This window comes from Typha angustifolia, chromosome 8 (genome assembly GCF_048772165.1).
Source record: "Typha angustifolia cultivar Huaian chromosome 8, ASM4877216v1, whole genome shotgun sequence".
NCBI lineage: Eukaryota > Viridiplantae > Streptophyta > Magnoliopsida > Poales > Typhaceae > Typha > Typha angustifolia.
The window spans coordinates 12,693,952-12,718,513 of NC_133246.1; the positions used below are offsets into that span (position 1 = coordinate 12,693,952).

General features: G+C 38.1%; 3 protein-coding genes across 3 annotated transcripts; 2 read left to right on the forward strand and 1 right to left on the reverse strand.

The window, feature by feature from the left end:
* The first annotated feature begins 3,843 nt into the window (after nt 1-3,843).
* On the forward strand, nt 3,844-8,601 carry LOC140764186 (uncharacterized). The gene is made up of 5 exons (XM_073102608.1): nt 3,844-4,269; nt 4,738-6,859; nt 7,176-7,236; nt 7,315-7,538; nt 8,167-8,601. The coding sequence occupies exons 1-5, from the start codon at nt 4,137-4,139 to the stop codon at nt 8,219-8,221; spliced, it is 2,595 nt and encodes an 864-aa protein (XP_072958709.1). The 5' UTR covers nt 3,844-4,136; the 3' UTR covers nt 8,222-8,601.
* A 4,217-nt stretch (nt 8,602-12,818) lies between these two features.
* On the forward strand, nt 12,819-15,303 carry LOC140766190 (high mobility group B protein 6-like). The gene is made up of 10 exons (XM_073105652.1): nt 12,819-13,239; nt 13,336-13,470; nt 13,557-13,828; nt 13,916-14,021; nt 14,106-14,171; nt 14,260-14,325; nt 14,410-14,514; nt 14,606-14,703; nt 14,786-14,870; nt 14,964-15,303. Exons 1-10 carry the CDS (start codon nt 12,850-12,852, stop codon nt 15,096-15,098), a joined length of 1,458 nt encoding a protein of 485 aa, XP_072961753.1. The 5' UTR covers nt 12,819-12,849; the 3' UTR covers nt 15,099-15,303.
* A 187-nt stretch (nt 15,304-15,490) lies between these two features.
* Nucleotides 15,491-21,362, reverse strand: LOC140766192 (uncharacterized). The gene is made up of 2 exons (XM_073105653.1): nt 20,948-21,362; nt 15,491-15,656 (listed from the first exon to the last, which is right to left on the reverse strand). The coding sequence occupies exons 1-2, from the start codon at nt 21,292-21,294 to the stop codon at nt 15,653-15,655; spliced, it is 351 nt and encodes a 116-aa protein (XP_072961754.1). The 5' UTR covers nt 21,295-21,362; the 3' UTR covers nt 15,491-15,652.
* Between the last annotated feature and the right edge of the window lie 3,200 nt (nt 21,363-24,562).

The following is a 24,562-nucleotide window of genomic DNA, read 5'->3' on the forward strand; positions in this document are numbered from 1 at the left end:
TGAGAACCGGATTCGGGTGAGTCGAGGACTTCGAAGGTTAACTGGGCATGCATCAGACTCAGAGCTAGCATAGTTCTTGTAACTATACTTGTGAGAGAGGTACCAAGATACCATTGCTTAATGTAACACTTCTATTGTGAAATTTTTCTCCTGCTGTACAAACGCTACAAAAATGAAGTTATCATATTGTCAAGGTCCTTTCTCAAACTACAACATGCATGATAAACTTCATATCGTCGAACTCTTGATAAATTTCTGACTGCGGCATTTCCATCTATCAAAAATTCTCTTAGACTAATGCTGCTGTTGAAGTTTTTGGAGCAAAGGAGTGAGCACTGTAAGGTTTGCTGCAGCAGATTTTCCACTCTATTGGTCTTATAGCATACGATCATCCTCTAATCCATTTCAGCATTTTTTTTGCAACTACTCTTATAGCCCGTTCTTACAAGTTTAGCTTAATGCATGTGATATTGGATAACTAGATTGGATTTGCATAGATTGGGAACTCTCCAAATAGGTTTCAGTCTCGCGCGCTTAGAAGAATCTTTAATTGAACGCAATTTTTTTTTGTCATTCAAGAGCCCTAAGAATAAATATAAGTTAGACAAGGAGTTAATCTCTCTAAATACAGAGACATTTAATTGATGTAGTATGTGTCGCCTAATTAAACACCGTTAAGACAATGCTCCAAACTGCCACACTACTGAGCTACTTCTATAAAATAATCGTATCATCAAGTCATAAACTGAACCGAATTGTTGAGCCAAGTCACACGTCACCAAGCCAGCAAACAATTTTCCTCACATTAATTATTTGGATTAAAGTTGATCATATAATCTCCTCGGTAACTTAATGTAATTTTACATCCTATTAGGAAATCCATCTTGTGTGTGAGGGAGGATCTATTCCTAGCATCATTTATTAATTTTTAACAAAATATGTATAAAAGAGATATTTTTATTAGAAAGTAGTATTATTAAAAATTTGTTGGAAATTTATTTGAACGAGATCTGATTCTATTAGAACGAGATAGATCTATTAGAACCAATTTTTCTCAAGAGTAAACTTTATGTAATGCTTGAAGTTCCGTTTGAATATATTTTATAAAAACAATCTCTTTATTAGAAAAATGGTTCCAAGATTATCATTCCGGATGACATGTATGATGTATCGTATTACGATTTTTTTTTTTAATATTTCATCTCTAAAGTTTTGTAAATAAAGAAGAAGAGAGTATCTAAAAAAGAATAATAACACATACTCATTGATTTATCTTTCCTTCGTACAAAATTATTTATTTTAATCACTTTTATCGTTGAGTTGATGATTGGCCCCAAAATTTTTAGACATACAATCTTTAAAGACTTATAGTACAGACATTATATTCCCAAGATAGAACTTCAAGAGTTTATTTGTATCTTAGTGAGAAAATTATTTAGCTAAATAAAAACTACGAGCACCTTGTCTTATCTATCAATTCAAAATTTCATTTTTAAAAGTCTAGTCCACAGTCTATGCTAACTTTGAGATATTTGATCAATACTCTCTTAGTTGCACTCCAGTGGATCAAAGCAAACTAGTCTACAGACATCCATAGACTATATAGAATAAGTGCAGCCAGCTAGTCTACTGACACCAAAAGGAACGTTAGATCTTGTCAAATCTAGAGATCCATAGATTGACCATTTGATCTCTAGTACCATTAATTGCCTAGTTAAGATCAAAGTTAATTTCACACATCTCTTTGTAGTAGTTACTAGGAAGATCAACTTAGAAAGAGGTAAACTTCCTGGTTGTTTACTTCGAAACTTCCATTAGGCATCACCACAAAGACATGCCCGGAAAGCTACCATCTCTTTTATCAATGGACCGAGGGTAATAAAGCAGTGGGTCAACCTCATCTTCCACAGCCTTGAAAGCTAGCAGTCTAACAATGGCTTTTAACAAAGCTGCTGCAGGCCAAAGCTAAAGGTGACAAAGGATACTTTGGCTATATCTCATCTCCCTTTAACTCTTTTAAGACCAACATTGCCTTGTTATCCGTGCAGGATTATTGGAACTTTTCCTTTTACGTGGATGGAATTCCGAATTCCCCCCACGTAGATCTCCTTCAATTGCCTCCTGGCCCTCCTCTTCTATTTCGAGCAGAGTTAGGGAAAGAGGAAAGACCCAGCTCCTGACAAAAGATGAGGTAATAGTGGCCAGCTTTTTTGTAAAGGCTATTTGGATCAACTACTCCTCTACCAGGCACTCTGCTGTCAAATTCTACTGGTGCATTTGCAATGCAATCTAAGCTTGGAGCCCACACTTTATTCTTCTTTTTCCACTTTTTCTTTTGACTGGAGAACTGGGCATCTGCGTATAGACATCATCCAGGAAAGATTAAAATTCTGAGCAATTAATTGTATTGCTTTCATGTAGTTAGTTCAGCACAATGGAGATTCTTCAAAATCACAGTTTTTCCACTCTATAGGAGAAGATCTATTCACTTCATTCTATCTACTGGTTTAAGCTTCTAAAACAGATGGTGTAACACCCTCAGTCTCCACTACACACCAAACACACACACCATTGAATTTGTACTTCTCTTAAAAAAAAACAAGTTATTATATATATAATATTCTGACATGGAATAGTATGTTTTTCTTTTAAAAATTTAAAAAAATGGGGTATAATGTGATACTGAGCATAAATGTTATACGTGAGGTGGCATTGGACGACAAAACATGAGCGCGAATCTCAATGCCTGGCATGGCATCTTCCTAAGTCCTAACCCTTTGAGGTACACATGAATTGCATTTATTACAACTGATCATACGAATAGTGGCATACAATCGTGATGCATGATCGATAGATCGAGTGTGTGTAACAAACAGTCTTCACTTTTAATTTGGAGTGGTACAACTCCGCACTGTGCATGGCCGCATTCTCCAAACTCACTCTACCGATCACGTGCCCTGCACTTCCCACCAGCGTACTCCTCAGTCCTCAGTCCTCCTCGAGCACTAGTAAACAATAACACGTCTAATATTAAAGAAAGAAGGAAAAGAAAAAGAGCACAAAAGCAACGCCATGTCCTCTTTCTCCCTGGCCTCCCTCACAATGCCCAAAATAACCCCCTCCGACACGGCGATTCTTGAACAGGAAGAAGGGCGGTTTGGTCTTTGCGGTCTGCCACCACTAACCCTTTTCCTAAAAGCGAAACCTGGGCCTATGCCTGGGTCTTTGGGGGCCCACTGCTTTAATTAGGGGGGTTATCCCGCCGAATCGTCGTAGGTGGGATGCTGCGATTCGCAAGAAACCGCGCTTTTGTTTTGGTCTCTCTCCCCTTTGCTTTTTGGACGGGGAGGGCAAAAGCGAGACTACGGGAATATTGGATTAAATGCGACAAAAGAAAAAGATAAGGAGCAGAAGAGATCGCCGACTAACTCGCGAGCACTCCGCCTTGCCCGTTGGGCTGGCGAGCAGTAGTAGCACATCCAGCTCATTTCTTCTCTCTTTTTATTTTTATTTTTTTTTAAAAAGAAAGATTAAACACGATTTATTTATTAAATGAGTCAGAAATTTTAAATATGAATTTAAGTTATTAAACAGATTATTATATACGGATTATCGAGTGATACATTTTATTTAAAAAAAATTGAAGTAATAAATTATAGAATACAATCGGTTTAACTCTTTAAAACCTGTAAGTAAGATAATCTCGTCGATTTAATCGGGTGATTAACTTTTGCCTCTCTAGTACGGGACCCTATTCCCCGATTTAGTCGCCGAGTAAAACTACTCTTAAGGATAAAAACGCCTCAGTTGCTGCGCAGAAACCCCGTCTCTTTAGCTCTTATGATTACCCCCAACGTCTGTCAACAGCCCGCCTTTTCTCTCTCTCTCTCTTCCTCCCTCCCATTTCTCCCTCTTTCTCTCTCTTCTGCCTCCTTTTCCGTACCGTCTCTCTCCTCTAATGCCGGGTGCGTGACAGAATAAAGAGGGAGAAGGAAATGCGAGAATTTGTTCGCATCGGTTCCTCTTGAAGTGACAAGGGCAGTCAGTAGTACACAGGAGTGGTAGAGGACAAGAATTTTAAGGGTGGTTTGATCGTCACTCGTTAAAAGGATTAGTGGGGTTCTCTTCTGGAAACGATGGCGGATGAGGGAGGAAAGGCGAAGATTAGAGTAGTGAGGTGCCCCAAGTGTGAGAAGCTTCTCCCCGAGCTGCCCAATTTCTCGGTTTATCTTTGTGGAGGCTGTGGCGCTACTCTTCAAGGCAACCCAAGTGCGTGCTTCTTGATCTTTGTTTCTTTTTTTTTGTTCTGGTTATTTGGAGCAGGAATTTTTGGATTTTGTTCTACTTTTCTAGAGATTTTAGCGGCTCAATTTGAACAAGGAAGCTTTTTCCTAACTATCGTTGTGTTTCTTTGATTCTACTGTTTATGATTTCGTTCTTTTGCGAGTTTTTGGTGATTTGGTCCTAGATTTTGGTTTTCATTTGGAAAAATCGATCTTTTTTGATGTACCATTCGTTTCTAACAATTTTTGCGGCGCCATTTGAAATAAAGAAAGCTTTTTTTTTTTCCATGATTCATGTTGTTCTTCCTTAATCCTACTATTCTGAGTCCTATTTAGGTACTTAAACGACAAATGTTAGATGTCAGTTGAGAAAACAATCAATTTTGTCGAGCTTTCTTCTTTCATTAATTAATTAGGCAGTAGGAACTAAGGTAATTTCTCGGCAATTTTTCAGCAAGAAAGGAAACTCTAGTCTCCGAGGCTGAGGCTTCGCCGGAGAAATCCGATGGAGAAAATGTAAAATACCTCGAGGTTTTGGAGAATGGCTCTGAGAAGAAGGGAGTGATTTCCGAGGCAAACAAGGGAACTAATCCGGAAGTTGATAGAGTCGAACATAGGAGAGAAGAGAGATCTCTTCCAGATATAGCTGCAATTTCCCTTAATAATTCTGTCCCCGAAAGTGAAGACGTTGCTGTTCTGAAGCAGCCCAGCTCCTCAAAGCTTGACGATCTTTTCCGAGAAAATTGTATTGAGAGGAGGGAGGCTAAATATAGGCGTGTCTCAAAAGCGCCCATTAGTAACGCCAGCAACAATTTCAATGATTTGGGGAAGATGAATGCTGGAGAAGAGAAAGGGGAAACAAGATCACCCATTGATGTGCAAAACAGAACAAATGAAGACATTCGACATTTTTCCAACCCTGATGAGGGCCCATCTGACTTCCATCTGAATTCAAGATATAAACATGCCGTCGGGGAGCATGATGACAAGAGAAATATGGATGGGCCGACCAGAGTTGGGCATCTTGAACAAGACCGAGCAGAGCTTCTGAGAATGCTCGATGAGTTGCGGGATCAGGTACAGCGATCCTGTGAGGTCAGGGACAAACCAAATGCAAGTGTTCCGGCGAATGGAGTGACAACCCCTTCGAGTTCCCACAGCCCTCGTGATCGAGTTAATTGGTTGCCACAGGGGTCGTCGTTCTTGAACAGAAATACTTCGCAGCGATCTCCAACACCATTTAATGGACATAGTGCAAGCCTGCCGAACTTTTATCCTTCCATGCCTGCACAACATGAGATTCCTGGATATGGGGAACTATTTACACATGGGAGAGCAGTCCCCCTTCATCCTCCTACTCATGCACAGAGGCAATTGAACAACTACTTTTATGGACATCTTGATCCTGATCCTCTCGTATCTTATCATCATGAAGGTTTCTACCATCAGCCTGCCTGTTCATGTTTGTATTGCTATCATAGAGAATTCTCCATGCCTGTGCAAAGTGCATCAACAGTTTTCAATCATCGAAGGGCTCCGTGTCTTATGAACAATCATCAGATGTACCCCATGAATGGTCCCTCAATCTTTGGTCCACAAGGATATATTCCAAAAAAGACAAATGCTACTTTCCCCCAGGATCACCAAAGGACCATGTTCAGCAAGACAATGGGGCGTACTTGTCAGCCAATTGCTAATGCAGCTCCTTTTACTATATGCTATAATTGTTCTGAATTGTTGCAGCTACCAGAAAAATCTTCCTTGCTGGAGAACAACCAATTTAAGATGCGTTGTGGGTCATGCTCACATGCAATCTTGGTCAAACTTGATGGAAGTAGATTAGACATCTCTGCACCTGCAGCAATCTCACATAGTTCTACAGGGAAAAATGACAATTCCAATGGCAGCATGGATAATGATGTGCTGAGTATGGATGAGAAGCTGCTTCCACCTTATAATTTTTCTAGCAGTAATCATGAACTGCTAGAAAAGGAGCAGCAATTAAATTTAAGTGATACAGAGAAAATGCAAGGCCTTTCTTCATCATCTAGCATGTCCAGACATGCAGAGAGCCTGGATAGTGCGAATTCTCAGAAAGATGTTTACAGGTCCTCAGAGATTCCTCCAGAATCTGAAGTAATCTCCCGTATCCCAAGTTTACCACTTCGTGAACACTTTGGATACTCACTCTCTGACCAACTGACTATTGGTTCTGGAAAAGGAAGCAGAAGTAATCGGTCTGAGCAAGAGAAGATCGTGTTGACTGAAAATTTCAAGCAGAACTCAGTCAGAGATGTACCAGTGGCAACTGAGATGGACTTCTCATCTGATGAGTACCCAGATCCTGGATTATCACAAGATTCATTTGAGATGGACGAAGATCAACCTAGGACAACAAAGGGAGGCGATTCGTTCCTCAGCAACCTTATCAAAAAGAGCTTTAAAGATTTCCCCAGGTTTAACCATTCAAATGGAAATGGCAGACCCAGAATTTTTGTTAATGGTTATTCTATTCCTGATCGTGTAGCTAAGAAGGCAGAAAAGCAAGCTGGGCCTATCTATCCTGGAGAATATTGGTTAGTTATTTTTTACTGCTGCATACTCTTCACCTCATTTTTTTTATGCATACACTTCAACTAGAGTTTATGGTTAATTACTGTCTAATGGTCTAATGGTTACTAAAACAACTTAATATTTGCAAAAGAGAAGCCTAATGCAGGACATGCTGCTATCTAGTTAAAAAAAATTTAGGAACTGCGGAGTCCTCACAAGTCACATTTGACATTGATTTAGCTGCTATCTAGATGTACACAGTAATCTACTGAACGAATTAGTAAGTGGCATTCCTTTTTTGAGCATATTTGTTTAATGTTTCTCCGTTGTCTTATTTAGGTATGATTACCGTGCTGGATTCTGGGGTGTTATGGGCCACCACTGTCTTGGCATAATTCCAGTAAGAGCGAGTGCACTTAATTTAGTTAAATATGTGCCATTGCATGATCATACTTTCTGATGAAACTCCATTTTGCAGCCATTTATTGACGAGTTGAATTATCCTATGCCCATGAATTGCTCTGGTGGGAATACTGGTGTTCTTGTTAATGGAAGAGAGCTTCATCAGAAAGATCTTGATCTACTTGTTGGTCGAGGTCTCCCAGATACTCCTGGTCAATCATATAGAATTGAAATCTCTGGGAAAGTTTGGGATGAGGTTTCTGGAGAAGAACTGGATAGTCTTGGCAAGCTTGCACCAACGTGAGTGCCACAATTTCTTTATGCATGCTACTTTGTTTTCTTTTTTGATGAAACAGTAGTTCTGTTCTTCCTACTAAAGTAGCTGCATTTACTTGTATTTTTCTATTCCAATCTCATATGAATCACTCCTAGCAGCAGTTATCTCATAAATTAACTTTAACTAGGACCAAGTAGAAGCTGTGAATTAATAATTCTATGCTACAATGTGTTGCATAGTCTGCTGATTTGCTTCGCTTGAGTATCTGGTGAACATATCAAACTGGCCCATCAATGAGATCGGTAAGACACATTAACGAGTTATACACAAGAAAGACACAATGCCAGCACACGTACTAAATTTACAATTAGTTATTCAAATATTGTAGTTATCAGTATTAGCACTTTTCCAACCATATAAATTAGTTCTTAAGGATGTTTGGATATGTTAATGAAAATTTTCTAGTCCGATGAACTATTTATTACATGTCAAGACAGGAAGGCTGCAAGATCTGGACCAGTAGATTAGTAGATCTACTGGCATATTCACATGGTTTTAACTTAATTTTTCTACTCAACTGTTCATTTAAATGAGCTGTTTTTATAGGTTTAGCATTTATATAAATGTTCTAATGATCAACTCCTCAAACAGTGTTGAGAGAATGAAACATGGATTTGGCATGCGGGTTCCAAGAGTCATTGCATAGTGCCAAGTGACTGCACTTATTTTTATCTATCATTTCACTGAAGGTTGTGGAGACACAAAGAAAACTTTTTGCACCCATGCTGTTACTGCTCTTCTGGGAAGTCTAGCTCTGTTTGTTACAGGCAAGGGAAGGCGATATTCTCTCATGGTCTGCATTTGCTTCTGCTAAAGTTTTCTTATTCTGCATCTGCTTAAATCTTTTGGAGTGCTTTTGTTGTATACTTGAGGCGAAAAGCAGTGGTTTGTTTATAAATTGTGCGCATTTGTTCCGTCCGTCTGAGTTTACTCCAAGTGAGTATGTTAGTATGAGTTGTTAACCTTTCTGATCTATAAGAATTTGATTCCCTGGAGAATTCCTTTACTGCAATGTAACTGCAATGATTGCTAATATCTCATAATGTTGCTTTGTTGAATTGCCCAAGATTTATTAGCTACAGCACATAGAACTTACAGTTAGGAAATTAAAGAAGGAAGACTGAACTGGTAGTGATTCTCTAACATACCTCTTCTAAGGTTCAAGTATTCTTGAAATGCACAGATTTGGTCAATATAACCTCCACTTTTGGCACTGTGGCGTATTAGAATGGTCAATATAGCTTGAATTTGATTCAATTCTCAAATGGGATACCTTTAATTTGCTAAATCTGGATGTAAGGTGAGGTTGAAAACTCGGTTTTGTTGCAGGGCTAGCTCACATTTGCTCATCATAAGTCGAAGTTAGGGTCTCAGGGCAAGCCGTGCCAAAGGAGTTTTAGACAATTCTTTTTATATCCATCTTGAAAAATTCTGGTTACGTGCTAGAAGATAGGATTTACGGTATGCTATTAGTAATAGAATGTAAAGTATAGTGTAGAGAGACAATCACAAATACAAAAAAATTTAAGTGAAAACACTCCAACCTTAGGTAAAATTGTAGCAGTTTTAAAGTAGATTTACTAATTGTCTTATAAGGTCTTGTTTTCTCAATTCTATGTTTCATTGTTTTTCGCAATCTTGTCCCTGACTTCTCGTTTATTTTGGATAATCAAATAAGGTGACTGTTTAGGTTTTCTTTTATCTCAGTGACTCTTGAAATAAAGTTCTTTTGAATTTGATATAGATACGCAGAATAAAAATTAATTCATCGTGTTCTGTCTAAACCTAATTTTCAAAAATCTCTCCAACAATAATCAAATCAAAAATCTCTCCGAGAATAATCAAAATGACTCCCTATGATTAGGCTACGAACCTCCTTAAATAACTCTTTCAAATAAAGTCCTAAAAGCCCTAAAAATAATCCATGAAGTTGGCTGAAATATATATATATTTTGGGTCCCTTTTTTTTTTTTCATCAATCTTCGTAATATTTATGCATATGCTTATACAAACTATACAAAGTTACACATTTATATGACTGCATCAAGAAATTAGATATGGTCTTTACTTCATCCTGTGAAAATAGTTAATACTGCAGATATATTTGTATTTACGTACAAATCCCCCAACATTATTCATTTCATAGGACCTATACTATGTCCAGGTATTAAATATTCAGCGAAAATTTCTTTTACAATTTCTCTATGATTTGGAAGATCCTACGGTTGGATTGTTTTTTTTTTTTTTTTTTTTTTGAGAGAGAGGTTGAACAGACTTATTCAATTAATCAAAGAAAATGTTAACAATAAAACTTAGGGAGGTGATTAACCCACTCCTTACAAACTTTCTTGACATAACCGAAAGATGCTAGTCGATTAGCAATAAAATTATTGTTTCTGCCGGTGTAACAAACTTTTAGACTAGGGGTATCAGATAGAATGCATGGACATTCTCTAATTACGAAAGCAACTGACCGGTCATCATCAACTTTACTCGTTCCCCCAACCATGCATACCAACCTCTGACAGTCCGAGAAAAGCCAAGATTTCTTTTCCCCGACAATTCTCTTCACCTCCTTTATTAACTCCAAAAGAGCTAAAGATTCTCCATGTAGAGCACTGCTACAGTGTTCTGGGAAGATAGCTTTGCCCGGTCGGTACTCTAAGGGTTATGTTGCTATGGCAAGCTTAATACCGCCAACGCTAGTGCCTCTCCAAGCTGCATCTGACTAGCCCACTAAGTCCCTGGGTTGAATATTGGTTTCGAAAAAATTATCCCAGGGTGAAGAGGAGTCAAAATTGTCCCGGGGGTTCGAGGAGAGCGCTAAGATGATATTGTTGGAGACTCTGCCAATAGCAAAACTTTCCTCGGGGAGGGCTTCTCACCTTTGAATATGAGGTTGTTTCTAGTTTTCCATAAGCTCCAAAGTATGCAAAATTAATAGATGATATCATTTTGATTTGGAAGAGCTGAGCAAGTGGTCAGTAGCCACTTTTCTAAGCTTTGTGCTTCGTTCTCCATTCTTAACCCCAGGCGATTGCTAAACCAAACTGCCCTGGCCAAGTTGCAAAGGAGTGCGTGTTCAATGGATTTCGGTTCGTCTCCACATAAAGGGTAGTTAGTGTTTATCTCCTTCAGCCGACGATGAAGCGCAACTCTAATAGAGAGGGCACCTACAACACATTCCCAGATAAAAGTTTTGACACAGAGGAGAGGTGTTGCATTCCCATATGAACTTCCAAAGCTTCTCTCCATCGAGATCGAGAGAGGAAGAACTTAACTAGCTACCTTGGAGAGGGAACAGAAGGCTAACTTAGTAGTGAAGATGCCATTAGCCCTCAGCTTCTAGATGAGTCGATCTTTCCTACCTAAGTGAACAACCTCTGGGTTGATTCTTATTATTTAGGCCACTTCTTTAGTGTCTAAAAGAGAGGTGATCAAAATTTGGTTCCATTCTTGGTTGACTATAAGGTCTTTAATCGTGAGGCTTGGAGAGATGTTAGGGTGGAGTTTGCACCAGGCTAGAGGGAGCCAAGGATCCGAACAGGGGTGTATAGTGTCTCCCTCGCCCACCTCCCAAAAAGTGTCTAAGCTCGTCTTTGATGCTTTGGATGGCCAGCCATGTCTAGGATGCTCGACTCGGTGTATTTGCTTCCCAAAAGGAGTAGTTTGGAAAATATTTTGCTTTGAGGAGTATTACCCACAAGCTGTTTGGTTCTGTTAATAGCCTCCAACCAAGTTTGAGTATTAAGCTCTTGTTTACGATCTCTAAGTTTCTGAACCCCCAACCGCCGCGGGAGGTATTTACATAGGAGCTCCCACCGTCTGAGATGGAAAGAATGAGAGCCTTTTCCATGCGTACACCAGAAATTTAACAGAACTTAGTAGTTTTTCTTGAGAGAGCTTTAGGAAATGTAGTAGCCGCCATGAAGAACACTGGTATAGAACTTAGAATTGATTTAAGCATTATCATTCTTCTAGATTGGGACATGATTTGAGATTTCCAACTAGCAAGCTTGGTTACGGCCTTATCCAAAACAATGGAAAGAGCTTGAAATTTGATCGCCGAGACCAGAGCGGGCTACGCAGATGCTTGTCACCTCGAGCTAAAGGTCTAGCCTTGAAGAGTTGTGTGACCTCGACTCTGCTTTGAGAGGAAGCATGCCTGCTAAATATGATGGCTGATTTTTTCAGGTTTAATTTCTGTCCTGGGAGTTCATTGTAATTGACTAGAATGACGTTTAAATGAGCCGCCTCTACTATAGTGGCCTTGTTGAAGAGGAGAAGGTCATCAAATAGAATGTGCATTAAAACGGGCCTCCTCTGATCGGCTTAATGCCTCTGTAGCGTTTGAGCTTTTAGGCCTCAAATAGAAAGATTTAGAGGAGATTTGATCCGATAACGTATAGGAAGGGGGATAATGGGCAGCCTTGGTGAAGACCGTGAGCTGGGGTGAACTGACAACTATGATTAGATTGTTAAAGTACCTAACTCGGGACAATTCCTCAATGATACTCAATTAGTTAAAACAAACTATATCGTATGAGTATTTTTGAATTAAAATCTCAAATGAGATTAATTTAAGTGCACAAGTTGAGATCTAATCCCACAACACTGAATTTTGAAATATTTATACCACTAGACTTATTTGTTAGCATATAAATTAAATCAGATTTGAGAATCCTATCAAATTCATTTTTCACTTAAAATATGAAGTATCTGATAACTTGTATTTTTAGAGGAATTAGTGAGTTAATATATTAGAGAAGAAGAGTTTTTGAGTTCGAATCTTATTAGGTTGTGACTTGTGAGGCAACATGTTATGCTTTTAGAGTAGTCAAAAAATATATTTATTCAGTGTAGAGCTAATTTTCAGCTCTTTTATTAATAAGATAATTATACTTAGCCCCTCAAATTATTACCAATTTTTACATATATCTTGTTAACCTTTTTTTTTACTAGATAGACCCGGCAAATAAGATTCTTTTTTTCTTTTTATGGCATAGACTTTGAATTGGCATATATTCATTCGTTAGAATTTTCTTCCCTGTACTAGGCGAGTACATCTCACCAAACCACTCGCCTCCCCAACGGTTAACGGAACTCAAACCCAATCCTTAAATTTGCTCTATAATTCTTGGTCGTTTGAAATTTGAAAAAATGTTACCGTTGACATCCAACTTCCCCACCCCCCTTATAAAACTTACCTCTTCACCTTCTTCAACAAACATAAAACCCCTCCTGTTTGTTCTCTATCTCTCCCCTCAACCAGCCATGGCAGCAGTGACCAAGAAAGGAAGAGGGCGGAAGGCTCTCAATGCCGTCTCCGACAACGACACGAACATCTCGGCCGGGAAGGTCTCCTCTGAGAAGGCGAGCGACCTCGCAGCCATCCTTTCCCCTAAGAAACCCAAGAGAGTAGTCTCTAAAAACAAAGCTCCGGCTTCCGCCGCCGATACCTCCTTCGCTGATGAGCTGCTCAACTTGCAAGCGAGATTAGAGCAACTGCAGCTCGAGAAGGCAAACGCCGAGGAGCTCCTGAAGCAAAGGGATGAGATGCTCAAGGAGAAAGAGGAAGAAATCGAGAACCGAGGGAAGGAACAAGAAAGGCTTCAAGGGGAGCTCAAGAAGATGCAAAAGATAAAGGAGTTTAAGCCCACAGTGGTATATTTTTCTTTACTCTTATATTGTCTTCTTTTTCGTATATTTGGGTAAATTTATATTATATTCTTATTTCTTTCTTTTTCTTTGCGATTGCAGAGCCTTCCTCTTCTTATGTCTCTAAGAGAGAAGGAGCAAGAAGGAAAGGCGAAGAAGAACAAGAACAAGAATGGCCATGAGAGGAAGAAGCCGCTTCCAGCGTACATACTCTGGTGCAAAGATCAGTGGAACGAGGTAAATGGAGAAGAAACTGTGTGGGTTTTCTTGCCTTTAAGCCAAGGGGTTGTCCAAATCTTGATGTGGGCTTTTTCTTGTTTCAGATGAAAAAAGAGAACCCAGATGCAGATTTCATAGAAACCTCGAATGCCCTCGGGGCGAAGTGGAAGACCCTGAGTGCTGAAGAGAGGAAGCCTTACGAAGAGAAGTACCAGCAAGAGAAGGAAGCCTACTTGCAGATCGTTGGGCAGGAGAAGCGCGAGAATGTGGCGATGAAGCTTCTCGAGGAAGAGCAGATGCAGAGGACTGCAATGGAGCTCTTAGAACAGTATCTGCAGTTCAAACAGGAAGCTGACAGTGGGAACAAGAAATCAAAGTAAATTTTTTCTCCCAAAATTTTACGAGTTCTAGGATTCTTCATGCCCTTCAGACAAATGATACAAATTCTTACTCTTATATTCAGGAAGGAGAAGGATCCTCTGAAGCCAAAGCAGCCTATGTCTGCTTTCTTCCTGTTCTCAAAAGAACGCCGCACAACTTTGCTCAAAGAAAGCAACAATATTCTTGAGGTAAAAGAATCCAGAATAATCATTGTTGCTAGAACTTAACAGACATATTGATATACTAAATTCCTGTTTCCCTCTACCTTACAGATTGCTAAGATAGCAGGGGAGGAATGGAAGAACATGACAGAAGAACAGAAAGCACATTATGAAGAGGTAAAGATACTACTCTTTCCTGTTGAAGTTGTACAAGGGAGCACTGCCATTTGGTTATTTGCTAAAGTTTTGTTATGCCTTCTTGCAGATTGCTAAGGAGCAGAAGGAAGAGTATGCCAGACAAATGGAAGTTTACAAGCAGAAGAAGCTTGAGGCAAGAATTTCGTCAACTGTCTCTTTAGAATTAAAGTTATTTACTTGATTGAAATTTTAACTGTAAAGCTGAAATTTGATCTAGGAAGCTGCAACCGTGGAGAAGGAAGAGGAGGAACAGAAGAAAGTTATGAAGCAGGAAGCTCTTCAGTTGCTTAAGAAGAAGGAGAAGACAGAGAACATAATTAAGGTGCATAAGAAAACTTGGGCATCCATTGATTTACTTAGTGGGTTCTCTAAATCCATTTCTAATGCAAAATTTAATGGCTTTTCTGAATCAGAAAACAAAAGAAAATCGCCAGAAGAAGAAGCAGAAGGAAGAACAGAACGTGGACCCAAACAAACCAAAGAAGCCAGCCTCTTCTTTCTTTCTCTTCAGGTAAAATTTGGATGGTGTTTCCAAGTGGGTTCTTCTGTGCAAGAATGAAAACTAAGTGGTCTTTACTTGTATCACATTTCAGCAAAGAAGCAAGAAAACAACTGGCAGAGGAGCGGTCGGGCATTTGCAATTCCACACTAAATGCTCTTATCTCAGTCAAATGGAAGGTATTAACAATGTTCTGTTCATTTCCTTGTTCACTCTTCACAAGATTTTTCTTCTGTTGTATTCCTGATAACATTTCATATTGTTTTTCATAGGAATTAAGCGACACTGAGAAGCAAATCTGGAATGACAAGGCTGCTCAGAGCATGGCAGCTTACAAAAGGGAGATGGAGGAATACAACAAAACAGTTTCTATGTCTAACGGCATGACTTCCAACAATGTGTCATGAGCTTGTGCAGTTCAATCAGTTCCTGTTGAACTCACCTTGGCATCTGACTGGTTCTTGTAACATTTAGAATTAGATAGTCTTTTGTGGCTGCTGAATTGGAGCCTAGATAATGATGCTTAACTTCTTTTTTCCAATCTGTCTTGATTCTGCAATAGGCTTAATAGTTTCTTTGTAACACTTCTTATCCTGAGGCTTCTTACGTGATGCTTCTTAGTAAAGTAAATTGATGTCTTTGAGTCCGTGATTGATTCCTCACTAAGCTATGAGTGACAAAGAAGATATATTTGTGATACATTACATATTTTGAACCACCTATTGCAAGTTGGCAAGGAGAAAAAAATATTTATTTGTGGAAATGTAAAAAATTTATTGCAAGGAAGAAACAGGGAAAAAAAAAACGTCATGTTTCCAAGCAGTCTGTTGTGTTAGATTGCTCAAATATATACATTTTTCTACAGCAGAACACATGAGTCCCTCCAACTTCTCTCTGATCCACTTCAGTCACAGTACTCCTCTTTGTAAAATATGCTTGTGGACATACCACCGATTACCGATTATCTATATGAAAAATAAGTATTTTCAGTATCTAAAGGAAGTGCAAAATTGATGATAGTAATATTTCAATCCAAGTTATGAACTTTATGCAAACATACCCAAGAACTCAGACTTTCAAGCATGCAGAACGGATTTCTATACAACATGATAGAAATAACAAAAACATGGCAACATAGAAGTCATTTTCTTGTTATTAACAACTTATATAGCAACAAAAGATAATATGTCACATGTGAATCTCCTAAAGTGTCTCTTTGGAATTTCCTGCTTACTGATCAAAATTTATCTACCTATATTCAGAGACCATCAATAAATAAAAAATGATTTCTTTTCCTTGTAAGGCAGACACCACATTTGATTACCAATAAACCAACCAGTATTTTGATTTAATATCAGTTGAATTAAATGAAGGTAAAAATTGGCCATTGAAAAAAAAAAATCTTAATATAGATCATCATACTTATGGAATATTTATCTAGGATACGCAAGCAATAAACATTATAAATGGATGAGCTCAGCAGAAAACAAAAGAAAGTTGGAACAATTAGCTGATTTAATAAAGAGAGATGGAAATACATAGATAAGAATCCCTTCCACAATAAGCATTCTATTTCTGGTTTTATCTTTTAGCTTTGAGAAATGCTTAATGAATTTTTGATAGTTGGAAATTTCAAAGAGAAACTTCCAAAAATGATGCAAGTCCAAAGATAGCATGTTTCTTGCCCTTCAAAGAGGCTAGAAATATAGGCCGAAATTGGAATAGAGAGAAAATATTTGTTTCTAAGGAAAATTTTAATTTGTTCTCTCCTTTTTGCCTTATTTCCGTTTCGAGCCCTCCTTTTTTTGCCTATCTAAATCGATCATTCATTTTATTATAAGTCTTTAGATAAGCCCCCAAGTTAGCTTTAACTCGATGGAACAAGACGAAATACTATTTTTGAATATTTTTTTGTTTTTAAATATAACTTCCTAAAATGTCAAAAATGCTCTTCATACTTTCCTAATATAGTGGTCCTAATTTTTCACCCATACCATGGGTCATCTATGCTATTTTCTCTCTTTAAGGAAAATAAGAAGAAGATCATTTCCCCGCCTTGTAAAATTGAAATTTCTCTTTTAAAGGTGGATTCTACATTAGTATTCTACTAAAGTTAGTTTTTTCCTTGGCTTTTATCTCATTCATGAAACGAAAAAATGGGGTTTTGGGATGATTGCTGCTTTTATTGGGTTTAGGAAAAATATGGGGTTTTGAGAGGAGAACAGCTGGATGGGGAAGGACTTGAGAGCTTCTTTTTTACTTTAGTAAACAGATTGGGTTTACTAATGGGTATGGATATAAATATCTAAGGGTATACTAGTAATTTGAGCATCGTGGGTTAGTTTAACTTGAAGTCTAGTTAGTCTCCATGACGAAAACTAACAGCAGGAGGTTTAATAGATAACAAATGTAAAAATACAAGGATGAATTTAGATAGGCAAAACAAGGAGGGGTCGAAACAAAAATAAAGCAAAAAGGTGGGGCGAATTAAAAATTTTCCTTGTTTATAATTTGTAAAATGGTAGATTATCACAAAAGCACATTCTCATGTTAACTTACCTAGAAATATGCAAAATCAATATAAATCACCACCAAAGATTGTGCTATAGTCAATATGATTCAATAGTAAAAATCTTGCAGAAAATCTTGAAGATGATACGATATGTATAGGACACAATGATTGATGCAATCGGTTATCTTGGAATCTAATTGGAAGATTTATGCACATTTCTACCACGCTTCGCTGGATCGGCCGAACTCGATAACGATCCAAGCATGATCCGAACTCTCTCTCACTCACTCATTCTTTTCACCCTTTCTTACTTTCTTTTTTTTTTACTCTTTTTTTTTCTCTCTCCTTACCACATAACCATTGTTTCTCTTACGGAGAAATTTAACTTTGGCAAACTTCGCGAACTCTGGTATATAATTTTCTAATTTATTTCTCTCTCAATTTTTTTTATTTATTCCACTCTCTCCTTTTTCTTTTTTTCTTTTTTCTTCTTCTTCTTCTTCTTCTTCTTCTTCTTCTTCTTCTTCGCCATACTATGGTTTTTCTTTTTTTTGTTTGATTTTCTTCCCCTCACTCTCTTTCTAATCTCTTTTTCTTTCCAATTTTTATTGCACCATAGTTTTCTTTCTTTATTTTCTTATTTTTAGTAAACTTTTTAATAAATTTTTAAATTTTTTTTATATTTTTAAATAATATTTAGAATTTTACGTAATTAAAAAGTCCGATCCGATCCAGGCAACCAATATGGCCGATACGTATCATTTTTTTTGAAGGCCGATCCCGATCCCGATCCCGATTCTGATTTTTCGAACTTTGATTTCTACCATGAAATATACCTTATATTTCATTACAGCCTAATGGATCCCTATTGCTAATAAACACACAAAGATGTTTCCCAAGTGCTGGTTTTGAAACAAAGTAATTGGATCCCTTCCCAAATGGAGCCCGTTGTGTTGCATACATGTAAAACATCTACATGCTTTTAGAGTGCCAGAAAAATGGGAAAACAAAGATATCACATGACGCATAAAAAATATTTAGATGACTGAACTGTTATAGTAGCTCACTTATTTATCATTTTTACAGGGACTTAACCAACACAGAAAGTTACTAGAATGTTTAGTACCTAGATATCTATATTGTAGACTTATTTGGCTTATGTCCTGCTACAAACATTAGGTCAATGGATAAATTGCTTAGGTACCCATCATGTGGCACATGAAATTCGCCTAAGATAAACATTTGTGGGCAAACAATGGGCTCATATAAATAGTTCAGAAAACTGTGTGCATGTTTCTATTTTAGAGAGTGAGAGAGATGAGGGGGCGCATATGGAAATAGGAATAGTTCAGAAGATCTTAGTGTAACTATCCTTTAGCTATTCACAACTTAGGATCGGGAGGGAGAGTTGCCCTGTACAATACATCTTTTATTTTTGACAATATCTTACTACCCAAAACTTAATATTTTGGTGGTGATGAGCTAATGATCAGGTCAAAAGGGTTAAAAATGGGACAAGATAGAACCATTACTCAGCCTGACAACAATTAAACTGTTGTCAGGTAAGTTTTTCCCATTCAACTAAAACCAACTGTAGCAGGCTGAAACCAGTTAGTTAAATCGATCCGTCTTGCCTGAAATGAATCAATTTCGACCGATTTTTAAAACATGGTACACAGTTGCAATATAGAATACCTTGTGTCTTTTACAGTCAGATACACAGATTCGTACCCCTAGGAAGCTAGGACCTAATATATACTGCTGCACTTAAACCTTGTTTAAAAATCCACTCATTATTGTTACTGCTTACTGCATCTAAAATGATTAGCTTATGAGCAACATGATCCACCTTGAGTAGACAGGACAATCACAATTCACCAAAACGTAAGGAGGTCTGTAGAATTCAACTACTCAAGTATCAAATGTTCCAAGAGGGACTTACGCTACCTCTCTTAGCCAGAGATTAACCAATAATTTCCCATAGAAACTGAAGATTGATACAAGTAGTAAAAAGCCTATCCCCTATTGTTCTTTAAGCAGATTGTATATTGGTCATGTAGTACTAGAGCTTAAAATGAAGTTACAAGAAAACTACTTATGTTCTAGATAACACTATTTTGAAAGTCCAGTATTTTAAACAAATATTAGTAATATAATCTAACTAACTGGAAACCTCAGCTTTCAACATAACTAAGATGCTCCAACTAGTACTCATTTTTATCGTAATATTCTCAAGCCAAATTGAGAATTGTTTTAATGTACGGCTCTATAATTGTAAGTATAACCCATTATCTTTATCAGAACCGAGCTGGACGGGACCGGGTGGTCGGATGGTTCGGTTTTGTTATTAGACCGAATAAGCAATCGACCCGGGCAAAACCAACAAACCTAGCGGTTGAACCAATGACCCGTGCAACCCAGCTGTTTTTTGGTGAATCAGTCGGATCAAGTATTTTCACAAAATTACTCAATCATCCTTAATATTTAATTATTTTATTTCATATCCTAATGGTATTCTAGTCCTAAAAATTAAAAATAGACAAACCTGACAGTTGAACCAGTGACCCGTGCAACCCAGCTGTTTTTTGGTGAATCAACCGGGTCAAGTATTTTCACAAAATTACTCAATCATCCTTAATATTTAATTATTCTATTCAATATCCTAATGGTATTCTAGTCCTAAAAATTAAAAATATTTAGTTTATAATATAGTTGTGTTATAAAATTAGTTTTTTTACATATATACCCTTAAAAAGGTAGATATTTGCATTATGTCCCTCTAAAGCTCATATTTATAGGTATATTGCTCAAAATTCATAGTTTTTAACTATATATATTTTAAAATCCTTATTTTTTATATGAATACTCTTTGGAATAAATTTTCATTAAAATTTGAATAATTTAAATGTAAAAAAAGAAAAAATATCCTTATTTTAGTTTTCAAGTATTTCTCTTAGTTAATAATATTTTTATCTTTTCTAGACTTAATTTGAAAGTAACTTTGATATCATATATTTTAAGGATATACATACAATTATACTACTTCCATAGATTTTTTTTTTTAGAATTATATAGAACTATCTATATATTATTTAAATATTTTTAAAAAATCAGTAATCCGACCGGGTGAACCACTGGTTAAACTAATAACCCAATGACCAGACCTCTGACCATGTTAATATCCGGTCAGATTCTGATAACTATGCATGTCAAATTAGTAGGAAACGAGAAATATTTAGCCACTCTGCAAAGTATCAGTCTACTCTCCAGATCAGTTCTTCCTTATCTTTTGTCACCCTTCAGATTAAGACCATACCTCGGCCAGCTCTTTCTTGGAGCTCCATCATCACTATTTAATGCTCGAAAATAGTTCTCAATCAAGATTTATCAGTTCTTGCACTCCTTAATAAGGTTTCCATTGTGAACTCACCATCTTCTCTACAAGCTTCAGCTGATAGAGAGTGGTTTTAATCTTTTATGCTCCAAAAATTCCACTGGATTTTAATTAAAAGGTAATTCTAACATGTTATGTTCTAACAATACCCTCTAAAGACCAAAGAAAAGAATATCAATAAATCAAAAATTACAAGTAAATGACCACAAATGAAATAATCTCAAACCAAGATTCCATCTTTTAGAGACACAAACAGCAACAATTCGTCCAAGATCCCTATTTTTTTTCTTTTGACGCAAACAGCAATAAAACGCAAAATTAAAGAAATCGATCAAGATTTGAGCTGTTACCTTTCGTTTCCCGCGGCGTCGGCGTGAGGCGGCTTCTCCTCGTGGTGCTCCGACCGAGAAGGGAGTGGGTTGGAGCCCTTGATGAGCCACCCGAGGGCGAAGAAGGAGACCCCGGCAAGGATGGCGGTCCCCCACGCTTGCGAGTACCAGCGGCTATACTGCCGGATGGCGAAGCGCCATTGGTCGCGAAGCGTCGCCGCGTCGGGGTTTACCAGATCAGGTGGGTTCGGGTAGTGGGCTCGATTCCTCGCCGCCGCCTCGGCCGAGGCAAACGACGAAGGCGGCGGAGATGGTTTTGGTGGTGGCGGCTCCTTCGCCGCCGGTTTGGTCATCTGCTGGTCCGGCATCCCCCTCGAACCCCTCTCTTCTCCGTCGCGGTTTGTTCGGTGACGCGATGAACACTACTTTTTTGTTCTCCGACTTAATATTTCAAATTGTGTTACTTTCATGATTATCTTTTTCTTTAATTTAGATTACAGATGCTATTCTAATTAAAAAAAGAACATCAAATTATTCATACTCTACAGTAGAAATTCGCTAAAATTATTACATTAGTAAATCCAATTATAATTTTATTAATCTGACTAGAATTATTTTAAAATTCTCTCTCTTACTACTAAAAATTCTAAATTTCAATGTCAAATTAAGAGTATTTGAGTCAATTTCTAATTATTATTTATAATTTTGTTTATATTTTATAACACATAAAAAATAATTATTATACTACTATTCTAGATTATCTCTAACCAAATCCACTCTCCAATAAAGAGAAATCTAAGTTTGAATTCAAATGGATCTCAGGGGTAAGTCAATATTGTCTCTCACCGTAAAAATGTAAAGGTAGAGTTTTTTTAATATTTTTTTAAAAGAGCCCACTTTACAATGACTTATGTGGGCTTAAAAGGCCGTAAGGCTGCACTCTAAATTTACAGTATATGATAGCTTCAAAAAATTAAAAAAAATATTAACAACCAAACAACCACACAAGCCTGTAAATCCAACGGCATCCTCAAAACCATGGTGAGCAGTATTTTTAATATTTAGTTTGTTAAATGAGCACCATCATCAAAGTCAGAGGGCTTTTTGGTCTATTAATATCTTTTTACTTTTTTATATCGCATTAAAAGTAATAATTATTGAATTAGGTAGACTAGCTAACTGTACCCCATCAAGTGCAAACCAGATGCACACTTTCCTTGGTTGGTAGCCCAATTCGCCACCATGTTCCCTTCTCGATATACATATAGGAATAGTCTCAACAAAACCCTCCAAAAAAGCCTAAAGCACTCGCCAACTAACATCCTAATTCTCTAGGGGCATGCAGTTTTTTTACAACAGATCTAGACAAGTAGAGAAACTCAAGCTCCACCTTTATCTTAGTGCAACCATTAGCCAAGGCCATCCTTAGGCCTATGCAATGAGCTTACACTTCGGTCGGAACCACCGAGCCACCTGGTGTTGGATCCCATGGAATGGCAATTTAGCTGCCATTCTTAGCCGGCAGAACTACTCTAGCAACCCCTTGCCGGTTGTCCCACATCCACACCCTATCAGAGTTGAGCTTGGTCCAACCCGAGTTAGGTTTTATTTATAATAATATATTTGATAAATTATATTTTAAAATATAATTTTATTTATGTAATGTGTTTTAGATTTTATGTATGAACATATGCAGAAGTTACAAAATATAAAGAATATGAAATTAGAAGATTAATTTTGAAGTTTAAATATTTAAAACGATTTTAGAATTGTAGAACAAGTGTGAAATTTTTCTTAAATACGTAACAACAAGCACTCTGCATTCAACTGTCTAGTCTGTGGTTTAAACAGGACGTTCGAACGCACTCTAGTCTCGTTCGAATGCACCATGTAGCCATTCATATCGTGTTTAAACGCAAAATCAGGTGTTCGCAAAAGTAGATAACACGTTTTGCCCGTTCAAATACACCAGCATAACATGCAAGTTTTAAGACTTCCAAAAATATTAAAATACTTTTTAATATTTATCCTATATTTATTTAAGCAAAGGTTAATATTATTGTCTATGATTTAGATACATAGGTGCATAGATTTTCTCAACTTGGATGGAATGACGCTGAGGAGATGGTCTGCTCTCCACTCTACCAAGACGAAGTGCCCGACGAGCCACCGTCCTCGGTGGTAGAGAGTCCCTACTGAACACCAATCGATTTCATTGTTTCCAAATTCCCTGTAGGGTTGCCGCAATCACCTCCTTGACCTACAGATCCCTATGGTTAGCCAACTACCAAGTTTTTGCCAGCTAGCCCATGTCCACCGAGGTGGCCAACGCCATGGAGCACCCCAGCGTCGTGTCCACCTGCACCCACACCTCCCGGCTAAGATGGCACAAGAAAAGGAGATGAGCAGCCATCTCACTACCAAGCCAACATAGGTTGCAACAGTCTTCAAATACCCATGTTAAGGTTGGCAAGGTATGCCGAGGTTGGAATCCAACTTTTGACTTTAGGCTAGTTTAACATAACATTGGAACCCTAGGGATGACATGGATCTTCCAAAGATCCCTCCAACCATCTCACGAGTCCCCATTTGAGGGGAGAAGAAACCCATAAATGGAGCTAGCTGCATGCCTTCCCTTTGGGTGAGGCCACTATATCCATTAATCAGAAGTGGTGGCATCTCCCAAAGGAGTGCTGCAACGTCAAAAAGCCAGGACAAAACCCCCTGCGCTTAATAACCTATCTGTCTGCCACTAGCTGCTAGAGGTAAGGTCCGCAACCAGTAGGGTTCCATCAAGCAGGGTCAAATGGATTTCTCTAGGCTGCATTCACCAAGGTATTGAGGAGACCCATGGCTCAGTAGCAGCACGCATGGTCTGGCCGTCGATCTCTTACCAATTTTCTGCAGCCCAACTTCATGCAGTCCGTCGCTCTACTAAGAGTCTTCCACATCCACGAGCTGCTGGTGTACCAGGGATCCAAAATCTCATACTTGCTTCTTAGGATCCTCACCCACGGGGCTCCATTACCATTGAGTATCCTGAGAACAAGCTTCCCCATGAGAGTAGTGCAAGTCACCTTTAGCCTTTGAACTCCTAGACCACCCTCCTTAGTAGCACTGGTGACCACGTCCTAGCTTAGGAGGTGGAGGCGGCCCTTCTCATAGCTCCATAGAAAATTCCTGTCTAATTTGGAGATAGCCTCAATGTCCGAGAGTCATGTACAACCCATCCAGTAAATCGAGATAGTGACTAGGGTGGACTTTATCAATATTAGCCTCCTGACTGTGGACAAAAAGTTGCATTTCCACCCCCTAGTTTCTTGCTAACACGCTCCACCGGCCCTCAGTGTTCATCTACTCTGATATGCTGACCTGAGATTTGCACACCTGGGTAAGTGAACAACAACTTCCCAGTTCTAAGCCCGAGGGGTGGCGCACATATGCTCCACCAAATCTTACCGTAGCCAACCCGGCAAGAATAGCTCCCACTTATCCTTGTTCACCCACTTGCAAATAGCTAGCTACTTAAACTCAAGCAACACATTGTATGAAACAGGGTGCAGATTTTCTGCAGTCCCTAGTGCAGGAATTTCCTGCAATTACTTGGTAATTGGCGGTCAAAACATCCACCTTTAG

Coding starts and splice junctions, on each gene's coding strand:
- LOC140764186 (XM_073102608.1), top strand. CDS start 4,137: ATGGCGGATGAGGGAGGAAAGGCGAAGATTAGAGTAGTGAGGTGCCCC. Junction 4,270..4,737: donor TACTCTTCAAGGCAACCCAA/GTGCGTGCTTCT, acceptor GCAATTTTTCAG/CAAGAAAGGAAACTCTAGTC. Junction 6,860..7,175: donor ATCTATCCTGGAGAATATTG/GTTAGTTATTTT, acceptor TGTCTTATTTAG/GTATGATTACCGTGCTGGAT.
- LOC140766190 (XM_073105652.1), top strand. CDS start 12,850: ATGGCAGCAGTGACCAAGAAAGGAAGAGGGCGGAAGGCTCTCAATGCC. Junction 13,829..13,915: donor AGTGGGAACAAGAAATCAAA/GTAAATTTTTTC, acceptor TCTTATATTCAG/GAAGGAGAAGGATCCTCTGA. Junction 14,022..14,105: donor AAAGCAACAATATTCTTGAG/GTAAAAGAATCC, acceptor TCTACCTTACAG/ATTGCTAAGATAGCAGGGGA.
- LOC140766192 (XM_073105653.1), bottom strand. CDS start 21,294: ATGCCGGACCAGCAGATGACCAAACCGGCGGCGAAGGAGCCGCCACCA.